We start from the raw sequence: 21,916 nt of genomic DNA, 5'->3' as shown, positions 1-21,916 counted from the left end.
AATGACACTGCTTCATTAAAAGAGACACTCCATTAGAGACAGAGACAACCACACTGATTAACCCTTCCAGCACCAAGGCCCCAGAATCAAAGGGTAAGAGGGATAACATGAAACATTTTCATACCGGCTGCAGTTACTTTGACCCCCACTGAAACCAAAGAGGTGAAGGCTGTTTGCAGCTACCTAAAGGTCACATATGAGCGCACATTTACATGAGGTACATGAATATCATTCCTAAAGGCACTTGTAAATGTGCATGTGCTGCTGTTCTTGACTTTACCGGCAGTATTTGAGCTTGCTAATCATGTCAATACTAAAGGCATATCTGAAACTTACCTTTTATTGAATATTACCCATTTTATTTATCTCAGGGAAAAAAGATCAAGATGTTTGAAGCAAGTCAAGCTGACATGATAATTTTCTAATTGCCACTCAAGGGAACATGAGTGTTTTTTTTTTACATTCAAAAAGCAAGATAAGCTTAAGGCTAGAAGAAAAAAAAGCATAAATCTGAGTCTATTAAAACATATATTTTCACTACTGAACATCAGCATGTATAGCCTAGAAAAAAAAAATGTTAACATGAAACCTGCTTGTCCTTTCATTTAACAACTTTGAATTGCTCAATTACTCTTCTCTACCAGCAGTCCAAGAGCTAATTCATAGCATTCCCTCATGTAACAGTGCTCCTTGGAATTCTACGGATGCACCTTCATCCTCAACCACCCATCTCTTTCCCATTTCACCCTGGCAAAAGGAAGCAGTTAGAATCACAAGAGGGAAAAGGGACCATGGTGGGAGAATTTATAAATAAATCAGCACATCGTCTGGACGAAAACAAAGAAAATACTGGGCTACATAGAATAGAAAAAAAAAGAAAACAATTAAAATTACCTATCCATGAGTTAGCAAATGTTCTTGATCCAGTTCAGGTTTATGGCAGATGTAGCCTATTCCAGTAGGACTGGGCATGAGGCAAGAACCAGTAAACGTAACTAAGTAAATAATGTAATTTACAAAGTAATTGGGGGGAACCGAGAATAAATTAAGGTATTTAGATGTATGATTTAATTCTTTTAACTATTTATGTTGACACAAATATGTCAAGTCTCAAAAGCATTCAACTGACATCAATAAACTATGTTTAACACCAAAATGGGCAGAGTCTCAGTGAAGTGTCTGTTTCATACACCATATAATCTATGATCTTGAAGAAATATTCAGGCCCAGATCCATCTCCTAAAAGCAAAACCTGTCCTTTGTACCAGAAGGGGAAATGACTCAAGAGACATAGAAAAAGAAACACAAATGGACATATACAGAGGGAGATAAACGGGATGGGGGAGTCAATGAAGAACAATTTTCACAAATTCATTGTATTTTAATGGTAGCACCGGAGCTTCTTATGAGATTAGTGTAATCAAGGAAGCTTTTCAGTCTCTCAGTACTCTTCTTTTCTGCAACTACATAACAAATTAGGAGACCAGTGTTTGCCTAAACCTATAGCAGTGTTTCCCCAGACATTTATAATTATGTAGTGTCAGAATATATTGTACTGTATATAGTCTAAAATAGAACTGGAGAAAGCAACCATATTGTATGCATTTTTGCACGCGTATTTGTATTTTCTTGCATTTTGTTCCAATTAGAGTTAATGTTATGTTTTGTTATGTATGACATAGATGCCGAGGGAGAGTCTTCAGGGCTCTACCGATTTATGAAAAATGGGACCTTACAGTAGACTGATGTGATTGTTGAATCCTTCTACCTATGTATCCACAGAACAGTAGATGAACAACCAGAAGACCTCTGATATCACTTCCTCATAGGGCTCAGAAGTCCTTCCCCTCCATCTTGCTAGATATTTAAGGAGGCAAAGGCCTGGAAGTCAGAATTCATTATTGAACATATGAGTGAAAGAGACAAAGCCCCAGCTTCAGAAACACTTGATAGATAGATAGATAGATAGATAGATAGATAGATAGATAGATAGATAGATAGATAGATAGATAGATAGATAGATAGATAGACTATGTAATGAATAGCTCAAAAGCGGAAAGTTGAGAGTGCCCAATATGTTTGGCATATACTCTATCTATCTATCTATCTATCTATCTATCTATCTATCTATCTATCTATCTATCTATCTATCTATCTATCTATCTATCTATCTATCTATCTATCTATCTATCTATCTATCTATCTATCTATCTATCTATCTATCCTTAATTCACTGATATTTGATGGCACAACTTTATCACAAAATTACAGTAGCTATGGGAATCACATTTGAACTTAAGTAAACAGGACTTATATACATACAGTAATATACTTTCTGCTTTCTAATGGTAATAAAGTGAGGCTGCTTCTAACTGCATTAAAGTGCTGCTTTGCCCATAATAATAGTAGTAGAAAGTAATGCTGGATGTTAGTAATTTCTTTTATATAACTCCTTTCAGCTCATCCTTATAATAAATATTATCAATATTTAAAATTCCAGAAAAACTACTTTTACAAAAATCATCACAAATCCAAAGAAGAACAAAGGCAAAAAGAGTACAGGAAACATTCCCTCAGCATGGATGAATAGAGACATAGATTGATGCAAAAATGACTTTTTATTTCTTATACAAAAAGATAGCCTCTCACATGTGAAATGTTCTACCTAGAAAAAAATGTGATGACATGATAAATGTCATTCAGAAGAATAAAAATGTGATGAAGCAAGTGAGTCCTGAAGTATGAACATTCCAATCAAAACAAGTGTGGTCTTCATTGGATTAGACATTGTTGCTCAGAGTTTGACACTAACCTTTCATTCATTCATTTCCCAAAACTTGCTTGTTCAATTATAGGTTCAGCAATGAGTGAAAGGCAGGGATCAAGCCCAAATGGAATGCCGCTCCATCAAACAGTACAATCATTTAAGTACCTACAAAAGTCCAGTTTTTAGACAATAAAACTATCTCCATAATGTTTGTACAAAGGATGAAACTGAATGGCAGCAAACCCACACAGAGGCAGCGATAATGTATAAACTCCCCTGCTAGTGACCTGGCTGTAATTTGTTGAAACGACTATGGAGCTGCAAGTCAGTAATGCTAATAAATGTGTCCTCGTGCCACCACTATCTGTTTTCACTGACTCTGAACATGAAAGATGTTGTAATGATGCTCATGACCTACAGAACATTAGTACAGTACACTTCAATATTAATATTGAATGGGAGTATATATGGGAGTATTTGTTGCAGTTACTATCTTTGTTTTGCACATATGTTGGATATCTGCAACTCTTCACTGGTATAAATCTGCTTAGAAAATAAATTCATGAAAATGTTTTGGGTAAGACTTGAAAGTAATTTCCTTAAAAACAAAATGAATCTTGACATTGACAGTTTATTTAGCTGAATAGCCTCTTTAGCATACATTTAGTTATATGTTTACTATGAGAGTCCAAGGAACCAATACTCCCATTTAGTTCTACAGTAGTATTCTAGATACAGGCAAAGCTTTCAGAGTACCGCTACTCCTGAAACACTAGCCAAGCAAATACACAAAGTGATGACTTTGGCTCCAGTGGTTGTTGTTATAGCTTCACACAAAAGTGTCTGTCAGCGGGAAGTACTATATTTCAATCTGTGTGATCAGAATCACAGTACGCTGTGCCCCCTTCACTGGATCATCAGCTGAAGTAGGCGTCCCAGATTTGTCACTCACCTTAATCAAGATTCAACAGATACAATTAACGGAGAAATAAATAACCCTAACGACTACATTACACAACGCGGCTCGAGTGATGAGAGCTCTAATCAAAGGATTATATTATCACTCGTCTCCTCTTCTCAAACAGTATGTAGAGAGGCAGAGAGGTGTGCCGGAAGCTTTACTTAGCACACATGGGTGCTGGCATCAGACTGGCTTCCAGGTGCAAGAAAAAAGTGCCAATGAAGAGAATGCCTCTCAGTTTATATTTTAGAAGGAGTTAAATATAGTCTTTCAGAATTAGGCTGACTCTTTCTGTTGATCATTACAGAAGAAGAGTGAAGTCATAAATTCTAAAACAGCATTATGCTTTAGAAATTATTATAGTTGGCAAAGTTAAAAGATCACTTCTATATTTTTTTCAGTTTCTGTATGTCATAAGGGAGCCTTCAAGGTAAATAAAATGTGCAGCATGGTAATTTAATACTAAGAATCTATCAGACCAGCAGCTTACACTGTTACTGTCTGTGTACAGTTTGCATTTTCTTTCCATGTCTAAGTGAGTTTGTTTAGGGACCTCTGGTTTCCTTTCATATCCCAAACAGACATGCATGCCACTTTTCGTACTGTCTTTTTACCGAATGGGTGTGAGTAGGTGAGGTGTGCACACCAATGTGGATCTCCTGGCATCATAGTTATGGTTGGTGTCTGACTTATGTCTGATGTTACAGAGAGTGTCCTTTGATCCTGTAAAGGAAAATACTGGGCTAGAGGGGATGAAGTCAATTTTCTAAACCCTTAAATGAACAGAGTAGACTCAGTTCTGCCTTATCTAAGCTAATTATAACAACTAAACTAAGACACTTGTTGCTGGTGAAACAGATAATATCCAAGGGGCAGTCTTTAAGGATTTATGTGTGCCAGTTGATCTTTTTCATTGAAGCCAAAGGCAAGAACTCTAAAGCTCATATATGATCCCTGCTTTACTTTTTTTTTGTCCTTTGTTGTTAATGGTGCTCCCATGCAGAGACTAATTTTTTTTTTATATATTAATGGTAAAGATAAGCTTCCTGGAGTTTGAATTCTTGAGCAAAAGGAGGAAAATTTATGTTTTGGAATTAATCAATGAAGTAGTTTTCTTAAGCACCCTTGTGCAAAACTCTCAAAGTTGCACATGTCCAGGATGAGTTATGAGAACCTCTTACCTGAGCATCATGTGAAAAGGTAAGTACACCCCATGAAAGTTTTTTTTTTTTTTAACATAGACAAATGAAGATATAATCTTCATTTAAACGGTATATTTAGAAAAAAAATGTGAAATCGAATTATAACAAAAAACGACTTTACAATAATTTATCAAAAAAACGAACAGATACGCTATTTCCATTAGTGTAAAAAGTTTGTCCACCCTTGGCTCTGATAGCTGATATTTCCCTCTCAAGCTGTCTAGCAGTCAAGTCTTCCCTACTCCTCCTTGATGAATTATTTCAGCTGTGCGATGTTTGAGGGGTATCTTACATGCACAGCCTGCTTCATATCCCCTCACAGAATTTCAATGGTATTCTGATCTGGGCTTTGAGTTGGTTATTCCAGAACCCATCATTTATTTCTTTTCAGCTATTTCTTAGTGGATTTACGGGTACGTCTTGGATTCATTGTCATGTTGTAAGGTTCACTTTCAAGTGGAGCCTGAATTTTCTGATGGATGGTCTCACATAATAAATTATTTATAATGGATTCTATGGTGGTGAGATGCTCGGTCCCTGAAGCAGCAAAGCAGCCCCAAACCATAACATTTCCCCCACTGTGCTTTAAAGTACATATTAGGCTCTTGTGGTCAAATGTTGTCCTAGGTTGTTACTAAACATATGCTGCGGCCAGACAACTTTATATTTGCTCCATCTGTCCAGGGCACATTGCTCCTGAAATCCTGGTCTTTGCCTAAGTGCTCATGGGCAAACGTTAGTCTTTCCCTAATGTTCTTTCAGGATAGCAAATGCTTCCTCCTGGCACACCTTCCATGTTAATCTAATTTGTGCTGTCTCCTTCTAATGATAGACTCATGCACTTTGACATATTTAGTGGCAGTGGCTATCTGTAGGTCCCATGATAAATTTCTGGGGATCTTAGAGACTTCTTTCAGAATCTTGAGTTCTGCTCTTAGGAAGAACTGGCCTGGACAAACTAGACGTTGATTGAAATCTTCACTACTTGTAGATGATCTTCCAGACAGTGGAATGATTTAATCCCAATTGTTTCAAGATCTTTTAAAATAAATTTCTGGACTCATAGAAATATAGTATACAACCCTTTTTCCTGAAGTTTTTGGAGAATTATTTCAATCTAGCCATGGTGATAACACACACACCTCAACAACACACAGCAAACCAAACCAAATGCCTGAGCTTTAAATAAGACAGGTTCAGACAAGGTCCTCTCTGATGATGTTCTAATCATTTTCACCTGATCTTAGTAACTGATTCTAATTTTAGGTATTTAAGGTAGTGATATATGTAGGGGTGTACTTAATTATTCTACATATTTATTCACATTATACATTCAACTACAAAATGTAAACATAGCATGATGTTTGTTATATTACATCACCTTCGTCTATAGATGCTATTTAAATGAAGATCAAATCTTATTATGTCCACATGTAAATTAAAAAACAAAACATTCCTTGGGTTGTACTTATTTTTTCACATGATTCTATCTATCTATCTATCTATCTATCTATCTATCTATCTATCTATCTATCTATCTATCTATCTATCTATCTATCTATCTATCTATCTATCTATCTATCTATCTATCTATCTATCTATCTATCTATCTATCTATCTATCTATCTATCTATCTATATTTGGATGCAGTATTACCACTATCAACAATCTAATATTACTAAACACATTAGCCTTGTAGTTTCAGTAATTTGTCAGGTGAGGTCTTAGTATGTAAAATGAGGATCAATGTGGAAATACAGGCCTAGTGATCAATGCAAGCTCAATTACTGCAGCACACTCTGCCTGGTTCCCGGAGAGCTATGTTTTCCCAGGAAAGTCAATACTTTTGGCTCCTCTCATTAATCCACCCATAAATTTCAGCAGCAAGAACATTCATGCCAATAAGGGCGGGAGCCTGGGTTGAGAAAATTCAGGAAGGCTTCCAAAATATAAACGGTAACAAAGCCAAATATTTCTGATGCATAAGACCCTTTTTTCATTTAATTCTGGAATTCTAGACAGCACTTTGTCGAGAATGCTTTCTTGAGAAAGGTGAATAGCAGAAGGTGTGAAAAGTTTGTTATACCTTCAGTGTCTGAATATTTTATTATCATAGGATTGAAGAATTAATAGAGATTTGCATAACTTAAATTGACCTAGCCCAGCAATCTAACTGCATATAAGAAGTTTGATAAAACACAAGGAGACTATTTAGTTCATCAATCATTTATGATTAACTAATAGCTTACTTGTTCCAAAAGAAACCAGGATTTTGAAAGAATAGTTATATACACAAAACATTTCAATGGATAAAGACTGTTGATCAGTCAGTGTGCCCAAACAATGACAATGAATTCAAGCATTGCTTTCTCTCCCAAAAACATCAATAACTGGATATCACCAAACTAAAGAACAGAAACATATACCGATAATGGTTGGGACAAAACACACAAATGCTATATTGAACCTGTGTTCTAAACTTTATAGCACTGTGTGGCCATTTGGACATTTAGAGAAGGAAATGGTTATAGACTTAAGAGTGGTGATAATTCAGAAATACATTAATACTAGGTAGATAAGCACCTATAATAAAAGGAAATGAACAAGCAAAGTTAGCATAGGAACCAAGTAAAATGAATATTAAAAGGGTAAGATAAATCGTGATTGGAACTACCAAGAAAAAAAAGAAAATGAGAAGCACAAAAAGCTAAAAATGAACAATAGAAAATAAAGAAAACAATACTCACAAATGGGAGTTAACAAACTTAGCAAAAAAGTCCCATATAAGTGCACAAGTCTGTTTTGCAGACTGAGTTCAAGAAAAGCATGCAGTTAAGTGTATGATATGGTGTGTACTCCGTTCCTCCATTCATTTGATTCATTCTATATTATGACTCTTTCTTTACGATATTGTGGTTCTTGTCCATCTTTGAGTCAATGGGATAACTTCACTACAAAGTAATGATTTGGCCTGTCCTCTAAAACAATTAATCAACGATTAGCTATGATCATAAAATGAAAATGTGTCCTTTCATATCTACACTCTAAAACTACCGCTTGTACCCTTAGTGCGTAAAACAGCACACTTATGGGACAATCAGGAAGTGGTGGTCACATTTTCCTTTTGTAGTGGTGTGACTCATTCTTCTCATTTGTTTTTGTACTTTTTACTGTCTTTGATTCATAACTCAATAAAAGAAGAACATTAAATTCTGAAATTTGGCAGAGGAATATTCATTTGACTGGCAACTGTAGCTTATAGCAAATCTAGTATCCCCCCATGGAGGTTACATGTAAATTCACAATAGGCAGCCTGGGCTTCCACTAACTGCTGTGTATTTCAAAACTTTGATAGCAGTGTAAAAACAAGAACATGTCATGCTGTGTTTAGCTGAAAAATTAGATACCACAGATGATGGTGCTAAAACGATTACTGGTTGACAAATAGAAAAAGTTGCATTAATCTAAAAAGTATATATTTTTCTCTTTCTATAATTACTTTTATTCACACATTGTTTTAAGTTACAATATAATGCATGATGAAATTATTGAAGCATTAAAATTCCAATTCAACATTTTTTGCCATCACAAACAAGAAAATGAGTTTAAGAACTATGATACAGGAACTATGAATTTGTTTTAGGAAATGGATGGATGAATGGATGGATAGATAGAGTTAATAAAGTTCAGTCCAAGACCATTCAAATATTTTCTTTTTATTGTTAACATTTTAGGATCTGGAATGTACATTTTTAAATTTGCAAAACTTAAATTGGCCTGCCCCAGAAACCTAACTACACATAAGAAGTAAAACACAAGGAGACCATTTAGTTCATCAATCTTTTATGATTAGCTAATAGCTTACTTGTTCCAAAAGAAACTGGGAATATTTATAGCACACAGATTTGAACAAAGCCCAACCTTTCTACTTGTCTGAGTGTTGTGATATTTATTACGATAATCATGATATTTCTTATCATTATTTATTAAAAGCAAAAGTCAAGAAACATCTGGAAGAATAAAAATGGGCTTTTAAAAAATTGATTTGGCCAATTGTATTAATAAGAACAGAATATAATAGAAATGTCTATTTTAGGAACTGTTGAAAACTATTCACAATGGTAAACCCTAAAATAATACCAATCATCAACAAGGGATAGTGTTTGTGGTTGAGGTTTTGAAATAATAATAATAATACATTACATTTATATAGCGCTTTTCTCAGTACTCAAAGCGCTATCCACACAGGGAGGAACCGGGAAGCGAACCCACAATCTTCTACAGTCTCCTTACTGCAAAGCAGCAGCACTACCACTCCGCCACCTGTGAGGACATGTATCTTTTGTAACATATACACACTATTCAGAGTTTAATGAAGTTGTTTTGCTTTTTAGGTCTGATTGTCCATTGAACAAAGACAACAAAAAACAGTAAAGACTTAGTTCAGAGGTGCTATTGATTTTGTTGGTCCTTCTATAAATCACGTTCAGTTAATATTAAATCAGAATGAAGCTATTTGAAGGAAAAAAATTGATCAGCTATTGGAGAATAAATCAATATCAGTAAACTAGAAATCCCGTGTTATACACAGTAAAATGAGTGATAGGATATCCTGTCCGGATCGAGATTTGTCAAGTTACTGCTATGTGAAAAAGTGTTATGTTTTCAACCCAAAAGAATGAAAAAACTGGTAACTTCAGTATCTAAAGATAAAACACACAGCAGCCTCCTACAGAGACTTCACCTCTGTAACTCGTAAGGCAGCTTCTTTATTTGTCTGTTAAAATGTTCTACCACAGTCATCTCCCCAGCCTACTTATGGCTAAACCCCACAGTGAAGACCATCAGTGTTAACTTCACCCAAGGTTGCCTCCTGTGCCTTGTGAAGAGTTTCTCCTTAAAACAGTAAAGAATGTCTTTCTTAATGCCCGCTTTTAATCTCTTTGGGCACTTACAGTACATTTGCATTATAATGGATAGATAGTTCTTACAGAAATATTGAACAAAACAGCTATCATTGCTCAACTTTAGAAAATTAATATATTTGTGTTAGATGAGCACCTTCTGGGCTCATCTAAAGTGAACGATATCCTGCTGGGGTGAGAGGGTTTTTCTGCTGCCTACAGTATCATCTCTTTCCTTCCTCACATCACCGACAAGACACCCCTTGAGGGCAACTGATCCCACCCCTTCCTGTTGGGAGACTAATAAAAACCCGACGTCCCTGTATGGGGATGTCTCAGTTGGACCCAAACTTGATAAAGGATGGATGTCCACAATCCAGGCCCGCTCTTACGAGCCTATAGCTTTCTGTGCCGAGGAGGATCTTTTTTGTTCTGTTTGTTTGTGCTTTGCATCTTTGGGCACTTGTTTTGTTTAAACCTGCCGAGCGATTAAAATGGGTAATGTGGCTGGCACCCCAGTACTCCTTTGGACTCATTCTATTTGTTCCACACACTCAAATTATGCACATGCAATAAATGAAGCACATAGAAAAAGCCCCAGCTTTCATTCACATGTGACCTTGAAAGGGCAATTCTCATTTATATTCCCAAGGTACCTCTTGGGAATTCTTCAGTCTGAAATATGCTTTTACAAAATGGCTGAAATTTCACATTTTGGTTCTGATTATAAATACAGATAATTAAGCATTTGTGAATGTGGATAGTCCAAATAGCACAAGTTAGGACAAGGGGAATGTTGGTGCAGTGGCCTTATAAAGAAAGCATCCTGAGTTTGAATGTCATGTTTTGATGATTTCTGTGGTTGTGTGCAAGAATGTGCCCTGAGTTTGACTCGATCCTGTCCAGTGTTGGCTCCTACTTCATACCCAAACTTGGTGGGTTCCCTTCTGACACTGAACTGGGTAAGCAGGTTTGAAATTGTATTTGTGAGCTAAACAGGACTTTTCAACCAAAAATACAACAAATACATGAAATTCTGCTTTCATTGTAACTGAGAAGTGGAAAGAAATCCTGCATATGACAGTACAATGATCTCACAAAAACTCTTTTCTCAAATGTATTAAGTTAAAAAATTGAAAACCATTTTAAAAAGGTCCAGGAAAAAATAGGATGTAGTTTTTGCAAGCTTTGATTTTGCTATCTTGGTACAATGCTGCAAATGTTACCATGTGCCGGTGCCAGGTTATTTTGCACTCTAGGCCAAGCTTATTAGAGTGCCAATCGACTGTTCGGTAGCTAACCCGTGCGGCTGGGTTCCCCCCATTTTGATTTGCGCCCTATTCGCCTTAATGGTGGTGCCAGCCCTGATGCTACCACATATCTTTCTTTCTTTCTTTCTTTCTTTCTTTCTTTCTTTCTTTCTTTCTTTCTTTCTTTCTTTCTTTCTTTCTTTCTTTCTTTCTTTCTTTCTTTCTTTCTTTCTTTCTTTCTTTCTTTCTTTCCCAAGTGCAACACTGGCAGTGCAATCACATGTTAGAAACAAGTTACATTTCCAAACAATCAAGACTGGAAATAAAATCCTATAACACTGAGATATTTACCAATATTGTATCACATTCTACAAGATGCAGCTAAACTCCACAATGTGAAATCTCTTGATCTAGTCACAGATCTATGCAAGCGAAAGCAATTTTTCGTAAATGTGAATTCATTCATCAGTGTTCATTCTGTTTCAGCTTGTCTACAAGCCATTTCTCCTCTTATTAAATGGGCCAACAATGCATACACCTTCTTATGTCTTCCATCCAAGCTGTGGAACGAGCTTCCCATGATCATCTGACCTACTTCCAGTCTCATAAAATTCCAAAATCACTTGAACATCGACCTCTACACAATACACAGATTTTGACTGCTTAGATTTTTCACTCCCTGGCTATATTTATGAAATTATATTGTCCCCATCAATCCTCAACTATGTGCATTTTCCAAATATTGCTAGTCGTGGAGATCAGTGCTTATTGTGGAAGCATTGACTGCAAAGCCCTAACCCTAACCCTATTATTAGGTCCATTCACACAGACATCCACACTGGGATGATTTAATTGTCATTTAAACCAATACTAATAATTAGTCTGTGGGATGTGGTAGGAAGAGTGGACTGCCCAGACAAAAACTCAAGCAGAAGAAGGAAGTTTGTGCTAACTCCACACAGACAATAACTGGGCCAAGCTGAAGATAACATTTATTCTTAGGTGTATCATATATTGAAATTCTTTGGGCACAATACAAAAAACAAATAATGATACAAACCAGACAGTAATAACAATGCCCTAAATGAAATATAACATCATAGGCTCCACTTTTAATATAATTCTCAGTTGCCAAGCAGTTTCTTCACTTTCCTTGCCAAATCCTCAAACGTATCATAAGCATATTCAAGTTGGTAAGTCACCTAGGCTAAAGACATCTGCTAAATAAAGAACAATTAAAGAATGCCAGTGTTCAACTTATCAGACAATAGTGTCACTTGGCCTTTTTCATTAAATTTCCTTTTAAAAATACATCCTTTACTTTCATAATTTACTCTCTACAGTTGTATGCTATGTTTGAACAAATGGATGGCTAACTCTTAAAATGTCAGCCGTGACACGTGATTCAAGGTTCAAGTTGCTGGATGAGGAACAGGAGTTAGACCGAAAAACCACAAAGCTGGAAGTCAAAATCCCTACTATTATGAGTAAGCCCTTTAACCTTCCAAAATTTCAACTGGAGGAATTTAGTTACAGCTGATTTGGATAATAAACCCATCAAGTGAATAAATAAATGAACAGTATACTGTACGTCTGCCTTAGTTAATGTTTAATCGTATGAGTGTGTACATGATGTTTACTTTTGCTAATCCATTACAGAGTATTGTAACCCTAGTGCATTGGATTAGTTTTTGGCAGCAATTTTCATTTTCAAAAAAATAATGCATTCTGACATTTTGACCTGCAATGTTTAATTATTTGTTTTTGCCAGCTGATTGCTTGTCACTGGATAGCATCCAGAAAAACTTTTGTGTTTTCTTTTTTTCTTTCATTGTGCCTTTCCATGCTGTCATGGGAAAGTGTGCAAACAGCAAATGTGTCACCCATTAATATCTGGAATAAAAGCTCTGTATATATTAACATTTTTTTTTCCAAATGCAGATGTTAATGATGCCTTTTTATGTTTGGATACATCCGACCACTAATATGAAGAAAGTGATTAACTTTATTTCCCAGAACATGCTTGTAGTTGATCCACATCTGAAGGAGAAGGGCAGCAGTGTATACTGGAGATGGGGAGGTGGGGGGGGGGGCGGTGAGAGTTGCCATTTTCTGTTACGTATTTATCTGTTTAAAACACTGTACCATGAGAAAACATTTCAAACAAAACATCTTTGTAGCAAGAGCATCCCGAGGGAGACTGCGGAGGCGAGAGCAGTAGGCATTAAGATTCAAAGTACAATTGGAGCAACATGGCGTGACAGGAATACAAGCCAGATCTTTAGGAACATTAACTGCTTACACAATTACACCTGATACAATTAAAAAAGATTAAAGTGATTAGAACATTAAAATCAAATCAATTAAAATAATAGGTAGATCAAGGAAAACATTGTGGGTGTAGGTAGGGGCTGCGCTTTGACATCGCTTAGTGGCACAGCCCTGACATGTTTAGTCAAAAAAAAGGCCCATTTTCATCAGAATTTACGCTACTCGCAGGAAAAGTTTGAGGTTGACATGGGTGTGCCCCGTAAAAGGTCACATGAAGGAATACATCATTATTGGATTGTGGCAGGGCTTCTCGATTATTAGTGTTTATTTACTTGAGGGAAATGCCTCATTACCATACAAGTGCCACAGTAATTGGTTGTGCTAGCAGCAAAACAGGGAAGCAGAGCCAAGTTACACTTTTGCTTGGGAGGGGGAAGATTTTGGACTTTTAAGATGTCAAAAACACATTTCGCTGAGTCAGAAGATAATAATAAAAAGTTTTTCTCATTTGTATCTTATACTATCCTATATTAGTTGCTCAGTTTTGAGGAATATTGGTGGATAACATAGTTATATTGCATTGTTACCTGCAATGATCCAGGAAGATCAGCACATAAAGATTTCATAAGAAATGCAGAAAAACTGAGAAGTCTACTTGGCCAAAGCTGGCATGTTCTGATTTTGTAAAAGAGTCATAATTGTCAGCTGCAAGACAGTAATAGCTGAAATCTGAAATAAAATCCTCAATGAGGTGTGTGTTGATGAAAACCTCTGTGAGCCTTAGATTTCACTGAGCAAGTTTGTAAATGCCAACAGTACTTCTGCTACCTATGCTGCTTCTTAATTTTTATTGGATATGGTGCTATTCACAGCATGCATTATCTAAGATTGGAACAAGGGATTACACTGATTAACTATTAAATATTACCTATAGTAATCTTCAAAATGTGTTCCTTAAACTTAACAATTGGTCAGTCATTAATATGCACGCAAATCTACTGCATACATTATATGTAATTGTATGTTTGGACGATTTGATAGGGTCAGGTTTCTCACCATGTTTATCCCAGGACAGTCACTCAATTTTAACTAATCATTTTTAAACTCAGCCTCTGAAATCACAAACCTGCACGGGAAAGCATAATCCATTTGAACAAAAAATCCTTCACAAAAATGCTTACCCATAAAAACATAAAAATTGCCATCAAATAGCCATCAATGCTGCTTATGGTTTACAAAGCCTTAAATAATCTCGCTCCATCCTATATTTCAGAATGTCTTTCACCTTACACTCCAAATCGTAACCTTAGATCACTTCAAATGAGTGTCTGCTTATTATTCCAAGAGCTAAACTTAAAAAAGTGGTGAGGTGGAATAGCTTACCGATAGAAATTCTCACGCTAATATGGTGGGGCACTTTAAAAAACTGCTAAAAACTCACTATTTTAACATGTCTTTCTCATAGCTTCATTTTAGTGTAACCCTGATATTCTGTATATGCATTTAATCATCGTTTTCATCAAGGCTCCACAATCTGTACTAACCACTACTTTCTGTGCTGTTCTTTTTCTGGTTTTCTGTGGTGGTGATCTTTGCCACCACCACCTGATCAAAGCACCATGCAGTCCCTACATTGATGGATTGAAGGCCATGACCATCATCAACTAATTCTTCTAGGTGAAGCCTGAAAACCATGAGGACTGATTGAGATCATTTATGTTAGGAAGAATGCCTAGTGGGGGCTGGGTGGTCTCATGGCCTTGGAACCCCTGCAGATTTTGTTTTTTTCTCCAGCTGTTTGGAGTTTTATTTTTTTGTTTTTTCTGTCCTCCCTGGCCTTCGGACCTTACTTTAATTCTATGTTAATTAGTATTTCCTGATTTTATTTTTATATTGTGTCTTTTTTCTCTTTCTTCATCATGTGAAGCACTTTGAGCTACATTATTTGTATGAAAATGTGCTATATAAATAAATATTGTTGTTGTATCATTTGAATTTCTAAGGCAACCAGGTTTTTTAAAGCCATTGTTAAACAATGTGAAATCACCGTCCTTCAAGCATAAATCCCTCCTAGTGATGTCTGAAAGTGAATTTAACACAGTTTAATTGAAGTTGAATTTTAGTAATGGGACAACAACCCTGGTGCAGTTCCAGGAAAATAGAAACTCAGCTGAGGATATCAGATCCACATTGTACGTTTAGACCCAGGGACGTAAATAAATCTCAGGACTGAAGAGCCCATGGTTACAGGCCTAGTTTTCAGGTATTCAGAAACATCCCCAACCATAATGTACATGTACTGTACATTCGTTTTGGATGTTTTTCATCATAAAAACTCTTGTTGCCATTACACATTAACGCATAAATAATTTGATAGCTGTTCAAGGTGTACTGATGCACCTTGAAATCAATAGCATTATGATATCTAAAATTCTGGACTACCATCATGCTGTGGTTCCTCATAGTGTTCAACTTGATAAAGCAGGGTTCAGAATGTTAAACTTATTTATGTGACATTTAGAGCTGTCTTGCAATTTATTCTGCCGGGTTCCCATTTCTGATTACCCTGTACTAGATGCTGTATGTTCAGAAAATAAACACATTAAAGGAATACACTTCATGCTGAATCTTGAAGTGATAAATCTGAATTAGTGCAACGTTTTTCATAGAGGGCAGCATTGTGGATCAGTTATTAGTGCTGTTCATTCATAGATCCAGCATCGAGGGTTGAATGCTGCACCTGTTTTGTTGTTCATGTGCAGTTTTCACAGGTTCTGTGTATCTTCATTGGATACTCAATCTTTCTATCTACATCACCAAAACTGTGCAGGTTAGGTTGACTGGAGACCTAATTGGCTCCAGAGTGTGTATTAGAGTGTGTCCTGTGATAGACTGGTACATTACCTATGGTTGGTTCCAGTCTTGTACCCTGTTCTCTCTTGATAGGCACTTCAATGACCTTTGATTAATTAGGATTGAGATTGGTACATATGAGAAAAATCATCATAAGATTTATGGTGATACATGATCCTATGATGGAAAAGGCAAAGACTACAAAACTTGTTGAAGGCTGCAAAAACAATGATGTTTCGGTTGTAGTCCTAACCATTAAGTAATTGATTATATCGCCTCCATTAAGTGTAACCAGTAAGTATAGAGACTGTAATGCTAAACTAGTGGGAGAGACAAATTTCAAAAGCCTTCTTGATATTCCTTTTTAGCAAATTAATTTATTAATTGAGCATTCCAGTGTAAAGTAGATTAAGAGACAAAAAGAGAAAGCATGTAATCAGGAAACAGATGTCAGAATACAAGAAGTACATTAGAAAAAACAATCATCAAAACCCAAAAAATCGCTAATTAAAATATAGTCAAAAAAATTGCCAAAAGCTCAGTAAACAGAAAAAGTTTTAGTTTACATTTAAGAAATCTCAAGTAAAGGGTTTATCTTTAAGAGAAATGCCTCGATGCTATAATTACTATAATATAAGCTGCTACAGCATCCCAAATACCAAAGAGGTGATGACATCCCACATAGCAACATGGGCTGGTGAACAGCAACAAGCAGCATCACTTTGTACAAAATGTGAATGTCTGCAAGAAAAAATATTCAAAATGGTAGTGCAATGATGCCTCTGTAATAGGCAAAAAAAGAATAATCTTTATATATAATACGCTACTGTGGCTGTTTGTTTGTCTGTCCAGGATTTTAAATCACCTGTAGCTCTCAAAAGTTTGACCTATTGACCTAAAATTTGGTACACATATACTACATGGCGTCTGCTATCCGCTTTTGGGGTGATGATTTTTATTACTGTTTTTATTTTATTTATTGTAGAATCAACTCTTGGTAGCGGCCAGCAGGGCGACCGGGTGGCGCATGTGTACGGGCGCCGTTCTCATCCCTACCGCCTTCGCCGTCACTTCTCCTACCTCTTCATATCTTAAATCATTCTTGAAGAAGATTGAAGACTTAAGTGCCAGCTTAAGTGAATAATGAAACAAAACGTACTAAGTAATCGCAACACAAACACTAAGTTAATCAGTTTTAACATGAAAGGATGCTGGTGAAAGAAGAGAAGAAGCGGGCCGCTAGAGTGGAGAAAAGAAGAGCTGCTCAGGAAGCAGCAAGCGCATCAACCACTGAGCAAACGAATGCTAAACATACAGAGAAAGAGGATGAAAACTATGAATGCTCAAGTCAAGTGTATTCACTGCACTTTATCGTGTAGTGTGCCTTTACTGGTAATAATAATAATAATAATAAACAAGCAGAAAATCAAAAGCAACATGATCTAAACTTAGGAGAGAATTTCTCTAGATGTTCTCGTGCATATAATTAACTGAATTTGTATGTGACAGATTTTAAGGTGACAAAATATCTTCACACTTTCAGGACAATTTTTGCACAGGAAAAAAAACCCCTCTCTGTTGTAATAGGCGCTAGATTAAAAAAATGTTTTTTTACTGGAATGTCTGCAACTTATCTTTTTGATTCTTTAAAGGAACATCTTGTTCAATTTTTTTGTCCATTGACCTGTACAGTTTTACATTATCATAGGAAGACAATGAGTTTCAGAATCACTGTCATCCATATCTGTAGGACGGCCTGACATTAGATTCATCCACTGTATAAAATCAAACAAGGCCCTCTCCCCCTCATTCTCCTCTCCTATTTATCCATTGTCATTTTTGACAACGTCTTGGGTATTCATATAATATCCAGTTAGAAACATGCCTCCCCAAATAAGCCATTAATGAGGAGAAAAGAAACATAGGAGCTCAGTAACAGAAACAAAATATAAATCCAAACATCTGACATCACATTAATTGCTAGCTCCTGGTGAGACAGGACTGGCCAGGATGAAACATTTTAGAAAAGTTTACTCGTGATGTGAATGTTTTTTCTCTGAAAAGTCTGGATTTTCAAACCCTGCTGGCTTATACCTCTGCAAGACTCTGGTATCTCTTATTATGGTCTCTGCCTGTGTAACCTCATACAGTACTGTAGGTGTGCAATACACCATTCATTCCAATTTTCCAGTTGACTCGGTAAAATGCACAGGAAGAAAATCAGGTGTATTAAACAAGGACACATGGAAGCTGGTAAAATAAAAAAAATCACAGCTACTTAGTTATTCTTTAATGATGTCTGGATTTTTTCAAATTAAAAAAAATGACCAAGAGAATTAATATACCAATGACATGTGCACTATAAAATTTCACTTACCAGTGTAGACAAAGCGTCCTGGTGCTCCTTTACAGAACTGTTTAGATTTATATGACAGCGTGACTTCTACCACTCCGGGAATGTGACGTGGGGGTGTCTGTACCCGAATTGCATGGGGAGTGATGAGCTGAAAAAAAAAATTTAAATCTCTTTTTTCATTTTCTGCAGCTACATTTTCCATTACAGAGTCCTAGAGTGTTCTATCTCTGAATTACAACTTAAAGGCAGTTATGGAAGGGATTAAAGCATGTTTATGCTGATTTGCACAGTGGGGACATTTAGGGTGTCTGTAGTTGGCCTGGAGGAGGTCTAATGACCAAGATACTTTGGTTTCCTGTCACCTGTAAAAGACTTTTATGTTTGGTGTCACTAAATTGGCCCAGTGTAGGAACTCATGAATGTGTCTTGCTTTTTATTCGGATTTGTGAAGAAAACATGAAAAATATTGATAAAGTAATAAGAGGTATTCAGGTTTTTTGTTCCTCAGCTGAGGGAAGAGGATTCATACAAGTTCAGCACGTTCATCTACCGATTACTCAACATGATCCAACGGTGAAATATGTTGTGAGATAAATGGCAGATTCCAGATTTCAAAACCAGTGTCCTTACCTCACTCCAGACAAGCATGGTACCAAAGACAACTTGCAAGCCATCGAAAAAGTTGTCTCCGATGACAATCACAGTGGCTCCTCCAGTAGTCCATCCCTCGCTCGGACTGATGGCTTTGATGCAGGGGGTAGCTGCTTCGGAAACAGAGAGAGAGAGACAAAGAGGGAGAGAGAGATGAAAAATGGACGGACACACAAAGTTTTATAGATGAAGGAGAAATGCTTTCTTCTTGCAAGGCATAGATAGATAGATAGGTAGATAGATAGATAGATAGATAGATAGATAGATAGATAGATAGATAGATAGATAGATAGATAGATAGATAGATAGATAGATAGATAGATAGATAGATAGATAGACATTTGGTCTGAACACACACCAAAATGACTATACTGCAAAAAAATTAAAAAGAAAAGAAACTTCTGTCAGAGTCACAGTGAGGCATTATGCAGGCATATTGTTGTTGGTATAAAGGAGCCTGAGTAACATTTCTTGACAATCTTCTGCTGAATAATTCATTGCCTGAAAGTACTCAGTGTTACTGTGTCAAAGAGAGGATGTGAAGCATTGTTCATAATGGCATTCAGTTTTGTTTTACTTGTCTCTTTCACTATGACCTCCAGTGGGTACAGAGTGTGTCCTATAGGATGTCAGTTCCCATTTTAAAGGAACACAGTATCCTAAGGAAAAAGAGCCTGCTCTTTTTGCTTTCTTATATAATTTCTCTGTGTTCTGAGACCAGTCCAAATTGACATTAATGGGGATCCCTGAGTACTTGTAGGATCTGACCACCTCTACATCTACTCCTTAAACAGTGACTAGACATAGAGGCTGTTTGGTGTGGCAAAAATCAGTAATGAGTTTTGCAGATGTTAAGATGCACCAGGGAAACAAAGTTCTCCATCTGACTCCTTTACTCTATCTCATCTCCATTATCAATACACCTCATAAGTGCAGAATCATCTGAGACTTTCTGCAAGTGACATGACCCTGGTATTACATTTATAATCTGAAGTGTACAGATTGAAGAGAAAATGAGACAAGACCATTCCTTGTGGTGCTCCAGTGTTGCTCACATCCATATCAGAGACACAGTCCTTGAGTCTCACAAACTGTGGTCTGCCTGACAGATAGTCCATTATCCAGAACACCATGGGCTCATCCGCCTTATCTATGAGTTTACCCCTTAACAAGGATGGCTGGATGGTATTGAAGGCACTGGAAAAATCAAAAAAACCTAATCCTCACAGTGTTGCCAGCTTCGTCCTGGTGAGAATAAGCCTTGTGGAGCTAAAGATAATTGCATCCTCCACTCCAATCTGTGTCCAATAGACAAACTACAGTGTGTCTATATATGGATCTAAATTCAAATTTATCTGGAAATGAATAGAACGATCGATAAAAACTATAAGTGATTTTTGAGCTAATATTTCACATTTGTTTTAAGAAGGATACATGGTGCAAAGAGTAGCAGTTATGCCTTTTGGCATGTTTTTTATCTTTAGGCTGGGATGCCCTTTTTTGTTTACAAAGAATTTCTGAACAAATTCCAGTTTTATTTTTACAGTCCAAAGACAAGCTGTAATCATTAAATTGCCCAGTGTGATTGTGTGCGCTTCACAATGTACTGGTTGTCTGTTTGGTTTTGCTTTTATTCAAACTGTGGACTCTCCTCCCATCTGTGGTTTAATTATTAATTATATTAATGACTTAAGGTATAAACCTTTCCAGAACTTAATGAAAAACGCAATTGAATTAGCCCTCATTTTAGACCATCAGGCTGATTTATTTTTAATAAGTGTCTTGCAGGGGTTTTAATACTACATATTGTCTAATTTATTCCTTGCCTCAATGTTTTCCCCTTGAGAATTTGGAGGCCACTAAGCAAATGATCAGAATCAAAGAGCATTATGTTTTCTTGTGCCAGACACCACGCCACAACTCCTTCTAATTCAGACAGACATGAGGCCTGACCCAGACTATCTCACTCCCATTTACATCTAGATTGATTCTGTCCTGCCATACCACCTACAACCTCTCCATCCAATAGCATACACGGTGACCAATGACTACACCTTTTACCCTGCTGCATGAAATCTTGACAATCAATTATTCTCTCAGTCAGCAGGCATTATTGTAAAATAACAAATGTGACAAATGTAACAATTCACCTATTACCATGAATCTGTGGACCTTGACTATGGAAGGCTCTAGTTAAACTGGAGTATAAACGCATTTAAATGGCTTTACAAGATATCTGTTTAGAAACTAAGGAGATTAACTAGTATATAGAGGTTGAACGTTTTGCTAGTGGATTTATTCATGTTCTAAACTCAATTTAAAACTGACTGATCATGGGGAATTAAAGCCTGTCCTATGAGGTTCATCACAGTGCTATTTCACCTTATTCACACTGGGACAGTTGTGGATGGATTCAATAATCTAATACACATTTTTAGGATGCATAACAAACCCATAGTAACAGGAAAAAACTGGCAGGGATACTGTGAGAAAAACAGAGTCCATGAAGATAGCTGGGAATTGAATTCAGCTAAGTGGATATGTGAGACAGCCTCATTTCACGATGCACCACTGCGCTCTCTCAGTTTTCCTGTTTTTTTTCTATTTTTTTAAGGTCAAGTACAGTATTCTTCACTACTCATTAAGGATCTGAGTTTAAAGATCCCCATTAAATGTTAACAATGTGTCAGCTGCAAGCTGA

General features: G+C 36.5%; 1 protein-coding gene across 9 annotated transcripts in view; it reads right to left on the bottom strand.

The window, feature by feature from the left end:
• LOC114651655 (transcription factor COE3-like) overlaps positions 1-21,916 on the bottom strand; it is a 402,694-nt gene that overhangs the window by 92,104 nt on the left and 288,674 nt on the right. For 6 of the 9 annotated variants that reach the window (XM_051928475.1, XM_051928473.1, XM_028801490.2 and 3 more), the window contains 2 exons: positions 19,195-19,328; positions 18,586-18,712 (listed from right to left, as the gene is read on the bottom strand). In XM_051928475.1, the coding sequence (XP_051784435.1) occupies positions 18,586-18,712; positions 19,195-19,328 (261 nt within the window). The remainder of the gene's footprint in view (positions 1-18,585; positions 18,713-19,194; positions 19,329-21,916) is intronic. The other 3 variants (XM_051928474.1, XM_028801491.2, XM_051928480.1) reach the window with 1 other exon arrangement.

This window comes from Erpetoichthys calabaricus, chromosome 5 (assembly GCF_900747795.2).
Source record: "Erpetoichthys calabaricus chromosome 5, fErpCal1.3, whole genome shotgun sequence".
Taxonomy (NCBI): Eukaryota; Metazoa; Chordata; class Cladistia; order Polypteriformes; family Polypteridae; genus Erpetoichthys; species Erpetoichthys calabaricus.
This window is presented reverse-complemented; position numbering and strand designations above follow the sequence as displayed.